Here is a 15,135-nt window from a genome sequence, read left to right as displayed (position 1 = left end):
CGCTTCCATTAGATTTTGATTGAAAGTCCAGAATCGATTCATTTTGATTAGCTTAGATTCTAACTTCTGTCCTTCACGATTCAGTTACATCAGATAAACACCAATGGTGCTGAACGCACCTTCAGAATTTATCTAGGGATCTTAAATTTCTTCTACATTCAGCAAGAGAAGAACATTGTTGTATTGCTTGTGAATTGTGACACCTGGCATCTGTTCTACACAACGTTTCACACAGGCTAACGTTAGCTTGTTTAGGCTAACATAGCAACAGCTAATAATGTGAGCTGGGCTCATAATGTTAGCAGGCTACAGTCATTACCGTTCAATATAACGCTGACTTTGACATGAATATTTTCACACGTGACCTTGTTCGTCAATTTAAACTACTTCTTGCAGGCTGACCTTATGGAGGTCTGTGTGTGTGTGAGTGTGTGTGTGTGTGTTGTGTGTGTGTGTGTGTGTGTGTGTGTGTGTGTGTGTTGGCACATGTGCAGCATTCTCTGTTGTTTTGTCTTTTTGTCGTGGAATTTCATTGGTACATGTGTCGACTATACCAAATTTGTAGTATCATGACCTCCCTAGACCTCAACCACATTCAAGTTTATCAGATGAAAACCAAACACCCACCTCCTACTGTTATACTGCTAGCTACGAGCTAGCTAACGGTGACGGTCAAGTGAGGTTTTTATATCAAAACATTTGATTGGATACATCTATGTAACTGCCCTGGGTGCAGGATTCATGTTTTACAGGAAGAGTGAGGGCATTTTGATATAAAATACTAAAAACATACTTAGCATTTAATGACAGATAAATGACCAGTCAACAGAGGAACACTGGATTGATAGCTAACTGCTCTCATCTTGATTGACATGATACACAGACACACAAAACTGTGTCATCAGTCATCAGTTTGCTTGAGTGCATTTTTACCACATGGCTGGTGTTGCTTATCGTAACCAAAACAGTCTCCATGAATGCTTGACTGTGATTGGAGAGTAGAGCGATCCTCTGCTCGGTTCAAGCCCTGCTGCTGCCCTCACTTGTCTTGACATGAGATGGGCGATGCTGTGTAACATTTAACATGGATCAGACATTACTTCACATTGTTATATGTACCTTTTCTGCAAGCAGACGATCTGGTTCACTAAGGATTTCAGCCCCATCATGGAAAGGTTTTTTTTTTTTTTTTTTTTTTCCATTGCTCTGTTCTCCAGCGGAAAGCACTCAGTGACCTGGCATGAAGACGACCTCACATGAGTGAGAAGAGAGGGAAAGAGCGGATGAGACCGAGCTCCGCAGATGAAATATTTACCACTGAAGAAGTGCATAGCTGAAGTGAAATGCTTCCCTGTCTCCTCTCAGTGCTTTTTTTGACGTGGCACAGGGGCACTTGCTTTCCGCTGCGCTGCCCGATTTATGCCATTACTGAAGGGGAAGTGATAACACAGGGCTGCGGAGGAATGTTCTTCATCCTCTCCTCTCTGCCAGCCAGCCTCTTGGAAATCCGGCTACTTTCTGGTCAGCTTAAGGACGGTGCCTGCTGAGGCAGACCTGTTTGGCACAGACCGAAAAGAGGAATGCCACAGAGAGAACAGTGAGGCTTTGATCCTTACCTTTTCACCATCTCTGTAATTAAGCCCCGAGCTTCTACTGAAAACATTTCCCATCTCTGTTGGAGCACTCAGCCTTTGAGCTTCTCAGCTTCAAGAATCGTCCCTTTCTTCAATATACAGGGGGAATAGAGAGTATTCTCTTTGATTCATTATAATATATCAGCCCCTAAACACTTTTCATTTGCTCACCCTCCACCTTCGCAGTCCTAAAGCTCAGGAGGTAGAGCGGATCATCCTCTAACTGTAGGGTTGATGGTTTGATCCCTGGTTCCTCCTGTCCTTATGTTCGAGTGTCTTTGAGCAAGACACTGAACCTGAAGTTGCTCCCAGTGGGCAGGCCTGCGTCGTCCATGGCAGTTCTGCCGCCATTAGTGCGTATGTGTGTGAAAGGGTGAATGACATTTACCATATAAAACCGCAGTACTTCAGTGCTGCAGGTAAAAACGTCAGATTTGTACATTTCCTTGTGAAGCAAAGAGCCGTGTTGCGTCTCAATTCAGATTCTTCAGTCATTAAACTCACATGTAGTACACTGTGAACACAGCATACTCACTGGTGTAGTGGGAGAATGTCGACACGGTAGTGTTGTCCCTAATCAAACACGCCAGAAATTACGATCATAACATGTGGCCGCAATTGTCTTGACTTGCAAATGAACATTTAACTTTCCTGTGTGCCCCCTGCGTCATGTGACATGGACATAAGGCCGCCAAGGGCGCTGTCGAAAATATGTCAGTTGTCCCTCTGCTTCTGCCTTGTAGTTGAGATGGCGGCCGTTTAGAGTGAGAAGTGTTTTACACTCTACTTTTTGACCGTTTTGAGTGCAGCACCCGGGTACTTGTAGTGCTCTACATGTCTCCATGCTTGTCAGTGTGAGCACACTTGTACACTCAGCAAGTATGAATGTGGAAGTACGTGAAATTGAGACATGGGACAAGACTCAATAAATCAGCCAACGCAGTGCTAAAGCAACTTCTCTGTTTTCACTGTGAAACTTATTTTCCTCTTTTTGTCCTCAGCAGTGGTCTGACCGGGAGCTTGTTGAATCTGTCAGGCTCAGCGGTGGCTGCAGGGCTGCAAAGCCAGCTCTCATTCACAGTGAATAGCAATAGTGGCTGTCTCAGCTTTTTGAAAATTTACTTCATTGCGTGAGAGGCCCTGAAGTTAAAATCAAATGTAAGTTAAATAAACATTTTGTTTGTTTGTTGAGCTCTAATTTGGATTTCAGCTCAGTTTCAGGTTGTCATTCGTTCACGACCTCCCTGCTGCTCACTGGATTCACTGGACCAGTAGAAAATATCCTCAATGTACAAGTGCACACTGGCATTCCTCAGCTCGTACTCAGCCACGGGATCCAGTAACACCAGAACATACCTCTGTTACTTGGAGTTTAGCACCAATAAAGCCCATAAAAAGAATGGCCTGACACAAAAGGACACACTATTATAAAACAATAACTCGTACTTGACCAATTACTGTACTTTCTGACTTAAATACCCTAAAAAATTTAAGTTATGCAGTAATCCCCTCATGACCCCTCTTAAATATGGTGACAGGGTATTGAGTTTACTTTAAAGTAGGAGTCATGCAGCCCTCAGATTTGCATGGAGAGATCTTCTCAACTGTCATTAAATAACTCCACAATGAGTAGGCAAAGTAAATTAGATATTATTTGTTTTTCTCCATCTTGTAAATTAAGAAATAGTTGACTGCTCCTCCACCCCGCTCTGGAAACAGTTTACACTTGTTCTGTGGTTTTCTGTTTTATACACGGAGACCTGGGGTCTGCTCAGATGTGGTGGTGGAGGAAAGATGGACGGGAGGAGGTAGGGGTGTGTGTGTGTGTGTGTGTGTGTGTGTGTGTGTGATGCACATGTGTGTGATTTTTTTTTTTTTAACCGCTGTGGGGGTAAAACAACATTATAAGCAGGAGGGCTGTGTCCCGCCCCCGCTGCCACTGAACCCCCAGCATTAGAAACAGCTGCAACCTGCTCGTGTTTTTAACGTCTGCTCGCCGGGTCCCGACTCACCTGTAGAAGACTGTCGAGTTTCAGTTTGTAAAGGTTTAGTTCGTGATTCGCTCAGCTTCTTACCAAGTGTGATATCATGTTTGAAATGTAATGTTAGATAATAAATAGGTAATATTCCTTTAAATTTGCTTTCCCAGTAACAGAAGCTTACTAACTCATAATACAGTGGCTCGGCCTGGTACCAACTTATATGTTCCAAAATATGCAGAGGATTCACGTGACGGCTTAAACCCAAAGATATTCAGTTCGCAATCACATAACACAAATCTTCACACGTGAGAAGCTGGAATCAGCTGATTTCTTTTGCACTTTTGCTTGAATAACTAAAAATGAAATGGATAAACTGATCATCACAACTTCTCCAGTCAACTAAAATAAGTTAAAAATAAATCAAAATAAAATGGTTAAAATTAATACAAATAAATAAAAACTAATCAACTAATTACTTAGTTAAATAATCACTGTAAACCATCTTTAGACCTTGACAAGTAACAATTTGGCGAAGTCAACAACTACTACTAATATTCAAGCACATTTGTCTTCTTGCTGTATCTATATATATTTAATATTTGTGAAATTAATTAGGGAGAATTCCTCGATTTATTTTGAATTTGAAATTTTCTAGCTCGGGCTGAGAGATCTGTCCGTTCCCCAGAGCTGATAGTCGTTACATCTCTAACTATTTTTCTGTTCTGCGTGGCCTCCTTACATTTTTGTTTACTCGCTCCACATTTTTCTGCGGTCTAACTTTTCTGTCTCTCTGCTTCCCTGCATGTGCTGATATGACTCTCTCTTCGCCAGCTTTCCCTGTCCGTATGCCATCCGCCCGCCTGCCATCTGTGTCCGTGTCCCAGGAGGCTTTTCATAACTATCTCCTGGCGAGGAGGTGTACGTTGCATTACATATGCGGTTGTGGGGGGCGGAGTGGAGTGGAGGGTGTAGAGGCCCTCATAAACATGATGTGAAAATGGAGAGAGGAGTCTAAGCCTAAGAAAATAAAAGAACAAGCTCAGGAGGTGCCACGATGAGACCTCACCAAAGAGAAGAGAAGAATTCTTAATATTCCCCGTAAAAACGTGTTTAAGGCTCACGGCTGAACTTGCGCTCGCCGCGGCCTCTCCCTGCCTGAAGATGGAGGTCTGCCGATGCTCCGAAGGAAGGTGGTGGTGTTAGAGGAGATGAAGAGTATGACTACAGTGACAATAGCAACAAACTTATAATTCAACGCAGCACTGGTTGTGATGCATAAACGTGTTCTTTATGTAATAGCAAAAGCCTGTTCCCATCCACTGAATGCTTGAAGGCTGCAATTTACATCTAATTTCATTATTAAGGAAATTATGAAATATGTATAATAAGTTCCCAGAGCCTGAGGTGGTGTGTTCAAATGTCTTGTTTTGTTCGACAAGCAGTCCCAAAATTGAAAGGTGTTCAATTTACAATTATATAAAACACAGTAAATCACAAATCCTCACATTTGAGAAGGTGGAAGCACCAAATGTTGGGAATTTTCTTGTTGGGTAAATGGCTTAACTGAGTTGATTTAATTTTTTTTCCTGTCAACAAAGTGATCAATATTTCAGCACCACAATGCTTTGCCTTTTTAGCAAGCACACACAAAGCTTTGACACTTAAAAACCACACTCATAGTTACGTTACGGTTACATAATGAGGAAGTGGAGATTGACAAGTGGGGAGTACTTAGTACATCTTGCGTGTTCAAGTGTGCATCATTTCGAACTTGCCCCGGCTGCTGTGGCTTATTTATGGGTGCCTAATGGGTCTTTGCCCCCAGGCAGTGTCTCTGTGTGGCGAGCGAGCCCGCAGAGAGCTGCGTAGATGGGATGCTCCACTGTCTCTTTAGTGTGCAAGCTCATTGTCTGCTATCACGTGTGTTCGTGTATAGTGTGTGCTTGTGTTTGCTTTTGGCTTAATCAGCAGTGCTGAGTTCAGGAATTCCAGTTCATCAGAGAGAGAGAGAGAGAGAAAGCGAGAGAGTCAGCAAGATATGAGCAAGTAAGAGAGAAGATGGAGGTTCAGCCGATGAGGGAATGATTTTACAATAAACAAGATGGTCAAGTAGTAAAAAAAAAAAAAGGTTAAGGAGCTAAGGAGACGCTGGAGTTGCGGGCAGAAGGGGATAGAGTGGATTTGAGGTTACGGCTCAGTTAGTTCAAATGAATAAGAAGTAACATAACCTCATATAAACACGTTCATTTGTGGTGCCTTCACTGCCTCATTTGAATGACAAACTTGTCAAATGTGTTGTTGTGGTAGCGTTTTATCTGCAAGGAAAAAAAGAAGGAAAAAAACAAATATCTACAAACATACAAATGAATTTTTTATAATCGAGACGCATATAAATCTATACACTGACCCACACAGTTGCATGAAAAACACATACGTGCAGATTGCAAAGTCAGAAAACAGCCTTACCACAATTTTGTGGATTTGGCTGCAAGCCATGATTATTTAGTGAAAAGTGCCCCATCACAATTTTCTGAATTGGCTGAAAAATGATGGTAACACATTATTTTACATGTCCATAAATTCCAGTTTATTTCCAAATCACCTTAAGAAGTTCCCTGGAAAGAACCATTTCATTTGGTGTTAATTGCCGTTAAAATACAGAGTGATCAGTTGGTCAGTTAAACTTAGTTGTACTCATTTCTAAATGCTAAGCTAACACAGCCTTGAGACTTTTATTCAGATGACAGCAGGTGAGATGCACATGCAAAATGTGAAACGTGTCAACAAACAAAAGTACAGTTCAGCGTAAATGAATCCAATTCCAATAATAATTAAATGAATGAGTAATCAATACAAACATTCACTATAGTTTTAAATTGAGCAATTTCTTTCATGGAAATTAATCTGGGAGTCAATAATAAAGCCCAACTAATTGAACTAACTAAAATTGCTAAGATGGGGAGGGGTTAACACCTAGTTGCAAGACTAAGCGGTGATGATTGTTTGTGGGTTCAGTTGGAGAGACCCCTTCCACGTATAAGCTGTCCATCTGAAACAGGTATAAACACTTTTGCCTTTAGACGTAGTAGGGAAGCACTTCTTTCAAACGAGCGCATTTCAAGCGTCACCTGGCCTTTAAAACTTTAAATAAACCAGCGTGTGTGTGTGTGTGTGTGTTCAGTTCACCCTGCTACCTCCCTGCGATGACACCTGAGATCACACCACTGAGGCCCAGTAACATGTGCCTGTTGGAAAGCTGTGAAGTCTCGCTGTGGTAAAGAAAGTTCTGCCTCTTTGGGAAACGCTCCATAAAAGCTGGAGGCTCCCTCTGCAACCTGCCGCTTGTAAACCCTGAGGGAGCCATTAGCCTGGGGCCCGCTGGCAGAGGCCACATTCAGAGCTCCCAGCGCAGCAGAGACGCAGGACAGACCTTTTTTTCTCTTTTCCCGGAAGGTGATGGAAGTTTGACAAAATACACTCTGTCTCGGTGGAATTGTCGAAAGGTATTCAAAGGGGCTTTTTAGCCACACTAGAGGCATGACCCTCAGGATGGCAATGTTGACTGGCTGGGTTCACTGCGTTGGTCCAGGCTGAAATATCTCATCAACTACTGGATGGATCAGCGTGAAGTTTTGTAGAGGCGATCTCCTGACTGTTCCAGTAGTGCCACCATCAGGTGACGTTATTGGTTTTTATTAGTTTGTTTTCAGTGCCACCAGCAGGCCAGACTTTTCACTTATTCTGAGAAACATCTCAACTTCTACTGGACTGACAAAATTTTTGACATTCATGGTTCCCATGATGATCTTTTGACTTTTCCACCAGCACAACGATGGAGGTCAAATTTATGGTTTCAGTGAAATGTCTTGACAATCGATGGATTTTTATGTATTTTGGTTCGTCCATTCATGTCCCTGCAGGATAAATTCTAATAACTTTTAAAGACCCCTTACCTTTTGTGCGCCGGTAGCACCACAACACTCTTGGAGCTAACAATGCACAGCAATGTTGTGACACAATTTACCTTTATCAAAGAAATTGCAGCTCCTGAGATTTGGATATTGTACTTGGCCCTATTACGATTCTGATTATATTTGGATGAATTGTGCAGCTTTAATCTACTAGATGAATCCTCTTGACTTTGTTGATCTTTTCACTTTTCCTTTAGCACCATGACGGGGCTAAAATTAATGCTTTCAGTGAAATGTTGGTCAATCCATTCATGTCCCTGCAGCATGTATTATAACAACTGTGCTGATCCCTTTCCTTTTGCTTGAACACCATCGTCACTCAAAATTTAAATACTTGGAAAACTAATGACATTTCCGTCAGACTCACCTGTACTTTGTGTTTAATTACTTCCCTAGCATCAGCATGTTAGCATTGTGATTGTGATCAACCAAGCATGCTGACATTAGCACTAAGTTCAAAGCACCGCTGTGTCTATTTACAGTTTCCACTATCATGGCTGTGGACTCTTGTTTTTACTCCTCTGCAGCAAATTCACTGTAGACAGGTTGACCCTTTCTGTCCCAGTGGGGAAGCTGTGGGCTCTGTGGCATGCACCAATTACCATGTTTTCCCCTCTTCTCTACAAGCACCCTTGACCTGCGAGTGTAGCTGTAGCCAAGTGGATGACTCGGGGTGACTTGTTTCTGTACGCCAGCTCAGGGCCGGCCTCGGCTGTTTTACCGTTTCTTTCATTGTGACTAATCATTCTTTGAAGTGGGCCTTTAGTTCAGCCACGAGGTGACTTAATTTCTCTAGCGGCAGCCCGCCTGCATTACTGATGACTTAGTAATGATATTTCATTAACAGCTCGGCCAAATAGGGAGAAGTGACATTACAATATGCATGTTATCTGAGCTTTCTGGAAGGGTTTAGCACAAAGCCATGCCGTGCCTGGAAACTGGAGACTTTCTGCAGAAAGCACCTCTACCATCTGTCCCACCCCCTCCAGCTCTCTCTGCTCTCCTATACTCTTACCTTCTCCTTCCTACATGTGTATTCTGTTTTTTTCATTAGACAGACGGATAAATATTGGTGCGCTCGGGCTCTCTGTTATGATATCTTTATCGTGTGTGTACATGTAGAAGATATAGACGTAAACACTGCCTTTTATCATTCCCTCAAAGCAGCGTTGGCCAACTAGTCAAGTAGATTTTAGAGGTTTATTTGACACCGGTGATTTGTTATTGTGGAGTGGAGTTCAGCGAGCGTACCCACTATGAGAGCACTTTCCTGGGGGGCTTCCTCTCATTTCTTCCTGTCTCTTTGGGTCATTATTCATTTCTCTCTGATCTCCTCCCAACAACACACCCCACCCTCTTCCCTCTGTTTACCTTTCCTTAGAGAAATCTCTTTAAGCAAACTTCTCTTTTTTTCATTTTATGACATGGCTTCTTGCTCTCTATTACCGTGTGAGAGTGTTTCTTGTGCTCGTGATCCTCCCTCTTTTTCACTCCGTCCTTGTGTAAACACGGGCAGCGACTTCAGTCTCGGTGTCTACGTTATGTTTTTACAGCTTTACCAAGAAAGGTGTGTTAATGGATGTCTAGCTGGCTGGGTGGCTGATGTGGTGTATTAGTGATAAAGAGAGATGTCAAATTGACTTGTGTGTGTTTGTGTGTGTCTGTTTCAGATGACAAGCCCGTCCAAGAGGAGGACTGGGTGGTATGCCAGCACCCTGAGTGTCCTGAGCGTCGCAGGGCCTCTAAGGTAAGACTTTTTAAAGGACAGCCAGCAGGTTTCCCTTAAGAGTGTCTTTGTGTGCCGGACAAGTCTTAGTGTCTTAAATCCTATTTTCTTAACACAAAATAATACATTTAAAGGTCCCATATTGTAGAAGGTGATATTTCCATGTCTTTTTTGATTAAAAAGCAGGTATAGGTTCTATATTAATACTGTGGAAAGTGCTCAGTCCATAGAGAGATGCACACAGTCTATATTCAGAAACTGAACCTTAAAACAAGCCATCAGGACTTCTGTAATTTTGTGATGTCACAAAAAAGAAGTCACCGCCCTCAGCCATGCCCCAAGCCCCGCCCACTTGGACCCACCATCCAACCTCACAGGATTTGGCCTTTGGGTGTTTACCTGAAATCTGCTATATTTCCTCAAGTGGGCATTTGAAGAAGTGCAGTTTTTAGTACTTATGTGTTGGCTTAATTTTAATTTTTCAGGCTCTGAACTTCTCCTCTGATTGGCTGACTGTTTTTTGAGCGATAGAATAAAAATAAAGTAGATTTCAGACACTTATAGAAACCAAATCCTGCAAGGCTGGATTGTGGGTCCAGGTGGGCGGGGCTTGGGGCATTGCTGAGGGCGGTGACTGCTTTGTTGTGATATCAAGTCCTGAAGTCCAGTTTCTGAATACAGGCTGTGAGCATTTCTTTGTGGACTGAGCACTTTGATACTTTCACCGTATTAATATAGAACCCAGACCTGCGTTATAATCCTGGGCTTGAACAGTGGGTGTTGTGAATAGAGGCTGTCCTCTCCAGTGGTGTAGTGCTGTCTTGGTAGATGGGTATACTGTGCTGTCATTCGGGCAGCACTTCTCCCCAGGCTTGGTACAGATTTAATAGGGTACTTACATTGCCTGTGGGGAGGCACAGCCCTAAAAAGCCTCAGTCAGGGAACAGAGGTCTCTGGTTTTCAGTGAACTCCACACATTGTACATGAAAGACTGTAACGTGATTGCCTGTAGTCTTCAAGATGTGCCCCGATACGTATCTGCAGCTATTTTTAGGCAGGTATGCAGTAAATTCTCTTGCCCGGAGGTCGGTGTTCACTCTGTACCTGCGTCTATGCACCACTGCACCTCTGGTCCTCCCAAGACAAATGAGTTGTTTTAGCAAATGCCCAAAAATGACATTTGTTTATGTTCAAGTGACCAAACCCTCCAGCAGCTGTTGGAATTTTTTCCATTGGAGAAAATAGTGTGATGTCGGTACGAGGCTCACTAAGTCTGCAGATAGAGGAGGTCTACGTGGATGGATCGGTCAACAGAAAGACTGAGAAGGGAGACCGCTTCGTGTCCCATTTCCTATTGAGTCACTGTTCTTTACCCATGATGACGAATCTCCCTCAGCATTACCAAAGTGGTCATTTTAACCACGAGGTTTGCCCAACTTTAACAAGTACTTATTTTAACCCAAACCAGGATCTTTCCTGAACCCTGACCAAGTTGTTATTGTACCTAAACCCAACCAAACTTCAACCTCAAAATGCTTTCACTGTTGAAACAGTGATTTGGAACGGTTTTGGGAGGAAATGATGTCGTCCAGCTGATAAGAGGCCATCAGATCAGAAAATGCCTTTGTCACTGTGAAGGCAGTTCTAAAGAATGTAGTAATTTGCAGGACTTGTGCTGTGCTATTACATGGCCACAGCCTTAAACTCCTAACCCACAAGGACTCCTCCAAAAATGCTTTTTACTGCCACTTAAACAGGAACTGAAAATGAAACAGCTTTAAAAATAAAGATGCAGACACCTCTTGACTGTATCCCTATAACTCCCGTTGGTCCCCCTGAGCTTTTGACCCAGAGATTATTGCATGTCCCCTGTGCTGCATTACAGCACAGTGAAGGTGAAGCAGAGTGGCGACGCTGCTTTTCTTCTTTTAGGTGTTAAAAGGGGCGTGAGTGTCTGGGCTCTGTGTCTGGCCACCAGACTGTGAAATGAATTATTACTTTGAAGCCACTGGTTTCTGAAAATGGGAGTCTGGCCAGCAGACCAAGGGAAACCGACAGAGTGTCTGGTCTGCGGGTCGCTCTCTCTCGGGTTGTTTTGGTTTGTCGGCTCACTTCTGCCACTAGAGCCGGGCATTAGATGGATTTTCCCTTTTGAATCGAGATGTTGTCCCCTGCTGTCTTCTCTGTGGAAGGGACAGAGGGAAAAGATAGTGAATTCAAACAGCAAGCTGAGAGCGAGAGGTGGTTATATATAGTTTATTCTCCATGGCAACTGAGAATAATAAAGTGGGGGAAGAAGAGAGAGCCAAAGAGCTTAACCTGAGCTATCCTCGCTGCCTCTTCCCCTGCTTCTCACATTATTGAGTCTCCCATCCCCACTTCTCCCTGAAAAACAAAAACACTTGAGACTCTCTGGCCCCTCTCGCATCACAAGGTCCCTCCTGTTTGTTTTTTCAGAGTTGTGAATGAGGACGAAGCAGAGTTCACGTGCCATATGCATTTGTTTTTATATGATCTGCTGTGGCACAAGGGGGAGGTGGTGTGGGACAAAAGCAGGTCTAACACCACCTGTCTCCTTGGTCAGGGTTGATGTTATTATGTAAGGGGATTAGGGAAAGGCTTGTAGGCCAGTGTGGATTGGGATGGATGGACAGATTGACAGCAGATACACAGACCAGAGAATCACTCAGTGAAAGCATCAGTCATTTGACCTATTAGCAGTAAACAGATTTGGATCCTTTCAGCAACTACTATCACATTGTTCCATAAATTTGGTTATTTGTTCCGATGTATAACATCTCTTCAAAAGCATGTGATTGTAAAAAGCAACTAAGCCGTTGTCTGCCTTTTGCTGCTGGCATTGATGTACATTACAGAAAAAAACAGAGAATAAATAGTATACAACACTAACAACACACCGAAAAACCCCATAACAACATGTAACGTAGAGGGTGGAGGTGGCATGGACATGACTGCAATACAATATCACATAATTAAATATGCATATGTATGTATTATTGATCATATCTGCTATTCCTTCGATATAGCAAAGATTGAAAAAAATCCAAGTAACTAGCTATCTGTTGAAAAACAACTTGACTTACAAATCCTCCAACTGGAACAAAATCCTTCACTTAGCAGACAAAAAGGCTACAACTGCGATTTGTCAGACTTTTTTTTTTTGTTACCTACAGTTTCTGGTGCAACACTGATGAGAGAGAATCGAAACATTAAAGCATTAAAGCTTTCACTTGCATACATGAATCTATTTGTTCCATTGTCAACATAAAAAATATTTACTATAGCAGCTTTAAACACTTTACCACACTAATTGAAAGAGTGACTTAGTTTCAAGGTCAAACTTGAGAGTCAGACATCAGCAGCTGAGTTTAGTGTGTCAACAGGATGGAGGTGTATTTATACCCCAAACAAGTATTTTGTATCTGCAATTAATTTAGTTCACTTTGTTTTCACATTGAGTCACATTAAATCTACATGATTTAATACTTAAAGATACTTTTTATAAACACTATACTTTCTTTATTATATAATAGATTATTGCATCGTAATGCATCAGTGATTTGTTTTTTTTCATTCGTTTTATACGGGTTGACCCCGCATTGACCCTTTGTGCTCTAGTAAAGAGGGGATATCCTGAGATGTCACAATTCTTAATATTTCTGCTGCTTTTAGTACTTTGAGGTGTGAAGTGGGAACATCGAGACGCTGAGTCATGTTAGTTTTGGCACTCCCGTGCTATAAAAAAGTCAAATTTATTATACTGTGTAACCGTTTCTGACAGTGTATTTGTCATTTAGCTCAATCTTATGGCTGTTGCTCAATAGTTATGAGTATTTTGCCTGTAACAAGCTTTAAACAGCAGGGGGCAATGTCATGGCAACCCTGACCTGCAGGGCTCGCACTGCTGCTCGCCCACTCTGCATTTCTAGGAAGAATAGGAACATAAATATATCCCCTGACTTTCACCCACTCCACCCACTGAACAGATTTAGACCCATCAAAAGATTTTTACTGAGAAAACGAAAAAAAAAAAACATTAAACTTTTATATTTCATTTTAAGAGTTTTTGAAAGTTCTCCGAATAGTTTCTTTGATATCCAGGCGGCTTGGCAGCAGGACACAGAGCAGACGCAAACACAGACAGACAGACAGAGAGAGAATCTCAGGCTCGGTCCTGCGCTGCATTTAAACCATTTTATTCCCAGACAGACAGGCCTGCCTTTGGTCTCCTCCTGCCATATATCAGCTCCTGACGGGGCTGCATCTCCTCCAGTCGCAGTATGACTGGCCTGGAACTGGATGAGTTCACCTGCACCATAATTTACTGAAATCGCACCAGGTGTCATCGTCTGTACTTGTGCTGCCGTAGCTCAGCGCTGTCACCACATTACACAACAGCACTCAAAGGTTACTCGAAGGCTTTCAGCTGGCCCCGACACGTGTATCCAAGACGGCTTTCTGGCGTATTTTGAATACTTTGCTGTGGGTTTCTGGAAATCAGTGGGATTTAAGACCAGCCTGCAGGTGTCCAACTGGAAGACGATGTTCAATCCAGAGTTACTTCTTGGCTGAGTTGGTGGGATTCTTTTCAGATTATGCTGGTTAGCGCTCAGTGCTAGTCTGAGCTTGCTTCCCTGGATCCAGATTTACACATAGAACAGCTTATTATCCCTGATCGCCCACCCCCTCCTCCTCTTTGCCTCTATCCCTGTCTCCTTCATTTACCTCCCTCCCTCTCCCACCTTTGACAAGACAGGACCAGACAAGACAACTCTTAAGGTGTGGGTCGCCTTGGCAACGGGCCTCTCCCAGCCCAAACAGCTGGAGGCGCAGGGATAATATGGAGAGAGTTGGGGTTTGACAGAAACTGAGAGGATGAGGAGAAGTTTCAGGGTTCGACTTTCGGAATCTCTCTCTCTCTCTCTCTCTCTCTCTCTCTCTCTCTCTCTCTCTCTCTCTCTCTCTCTCTCTCTCTCTCTCTCTCTCTCTCTCTCTATCCCTCTCTCTCTCTTTGGAAGTACATTTCAATCCACCTGCTTTTATGCACATCTTTGATTTGTGCATTTTTTTTTTCAAAATGGAGTGTTAATGCCAGAGAAAAGTCAAAATATGGTAAAAATATATTTTTTTAAAATTGGCTATGGTGGAATAGTTGGTGTATCGATTAAAACAAAATGTGACAAAGTGCAATGGAAACAGACTTAGCAAATAAATCAGGATGTACCTGAAGAATAATGTGCGTTGTTCGTCACTCAGGCTTCCATGGAAGAGATGAAACCTGGCTTGTGTATCATGCCGTCACTCACTCCTTGATCTTTCTCCCTTTTGTGTTCTTTTTCTTTTTTCGTTTGGCTTCCTTTCTCTCTTCTCCCTCTTTTTTTTTGTCCCCATTCAGTCACACATTATGAGTAATCCTCTGCCGATGTTTAAGGGGAATTAATATCATATTAGACTATTAGTCAGACGAGCACAGACACAGCCCTTTGACATATCTCACACAGAGTCATCTTATTACGAGTCGTTGAATCATTTAACCTTTAGCTGTTTACTTATTTTTTTTTACAAATATAGATGCACTGGATCTTCTGACTTAACCTTTGCTTACTGTTCCTCTGATCTGCTCGGGAACAAAATCTCACCTAACTGACACTGACAAGGAGCTGCTAAGGAGGTCGCTAAGTAAACACTCTTATTGGGCTGGATGCCCACTCTCTGTATTTGGCTGAAGGCTGAAGGGAACAAGGTATTAGGTGGCATTTCCTGGTAGACATGGATTAAGTTCTGGGTGTCATGCAGTTACA

The 15,135-nt window shown here is 42.7% G+C and overlaps 1 protein-coding gene across 2 annotated transcripts in view; it reads left to right on the top strand.

Moving 5' to 3' along the window:
- The window catches only part of plekhg5b (pleckstrin homology domain containing, family G (with RhoGef domain) member 5b), a 75,509-nt gene that overhangs the window by 11,776 nt on the left and 48,598 nt on the right, over nt 1-15,135 (top strand). For both annotated transcript variants that reach the window (XM_056385184.1, XM_056385183.1), the window contains exon 2: nt 9,258-9,334. In XM_056385184.1, coding sequence (XP_056241159.1) covers nt 9,258-9,334 — 77 coding nt within the window. The remainder of the gene's footprint in view (nt 1-9,257; nt 9,335-15,135) is intronic.

The sequence above is a fragment of the Seriola aureovittata genome, chromosome 9 (genome assembly GCF_021018895.1).
Source record: "Seriola aureovittata isolate HTS-2021-v1 ecotype China chromosome 9, ASM2101889v1, whole genome shotgun sequence".
In the NCBI taxonomy this organism is placed as follows: domain Eukaryota; kingdom Metazoa; phylum Chordata; class Actinopteri; order Carangiformes; family Carangidae; genus Seriola; species Seriola aureovittata.
Note: the sequence above shows the minus strand (reverse complement) of the source record. Positions and strands in the feature narration are given on the sequence as shown.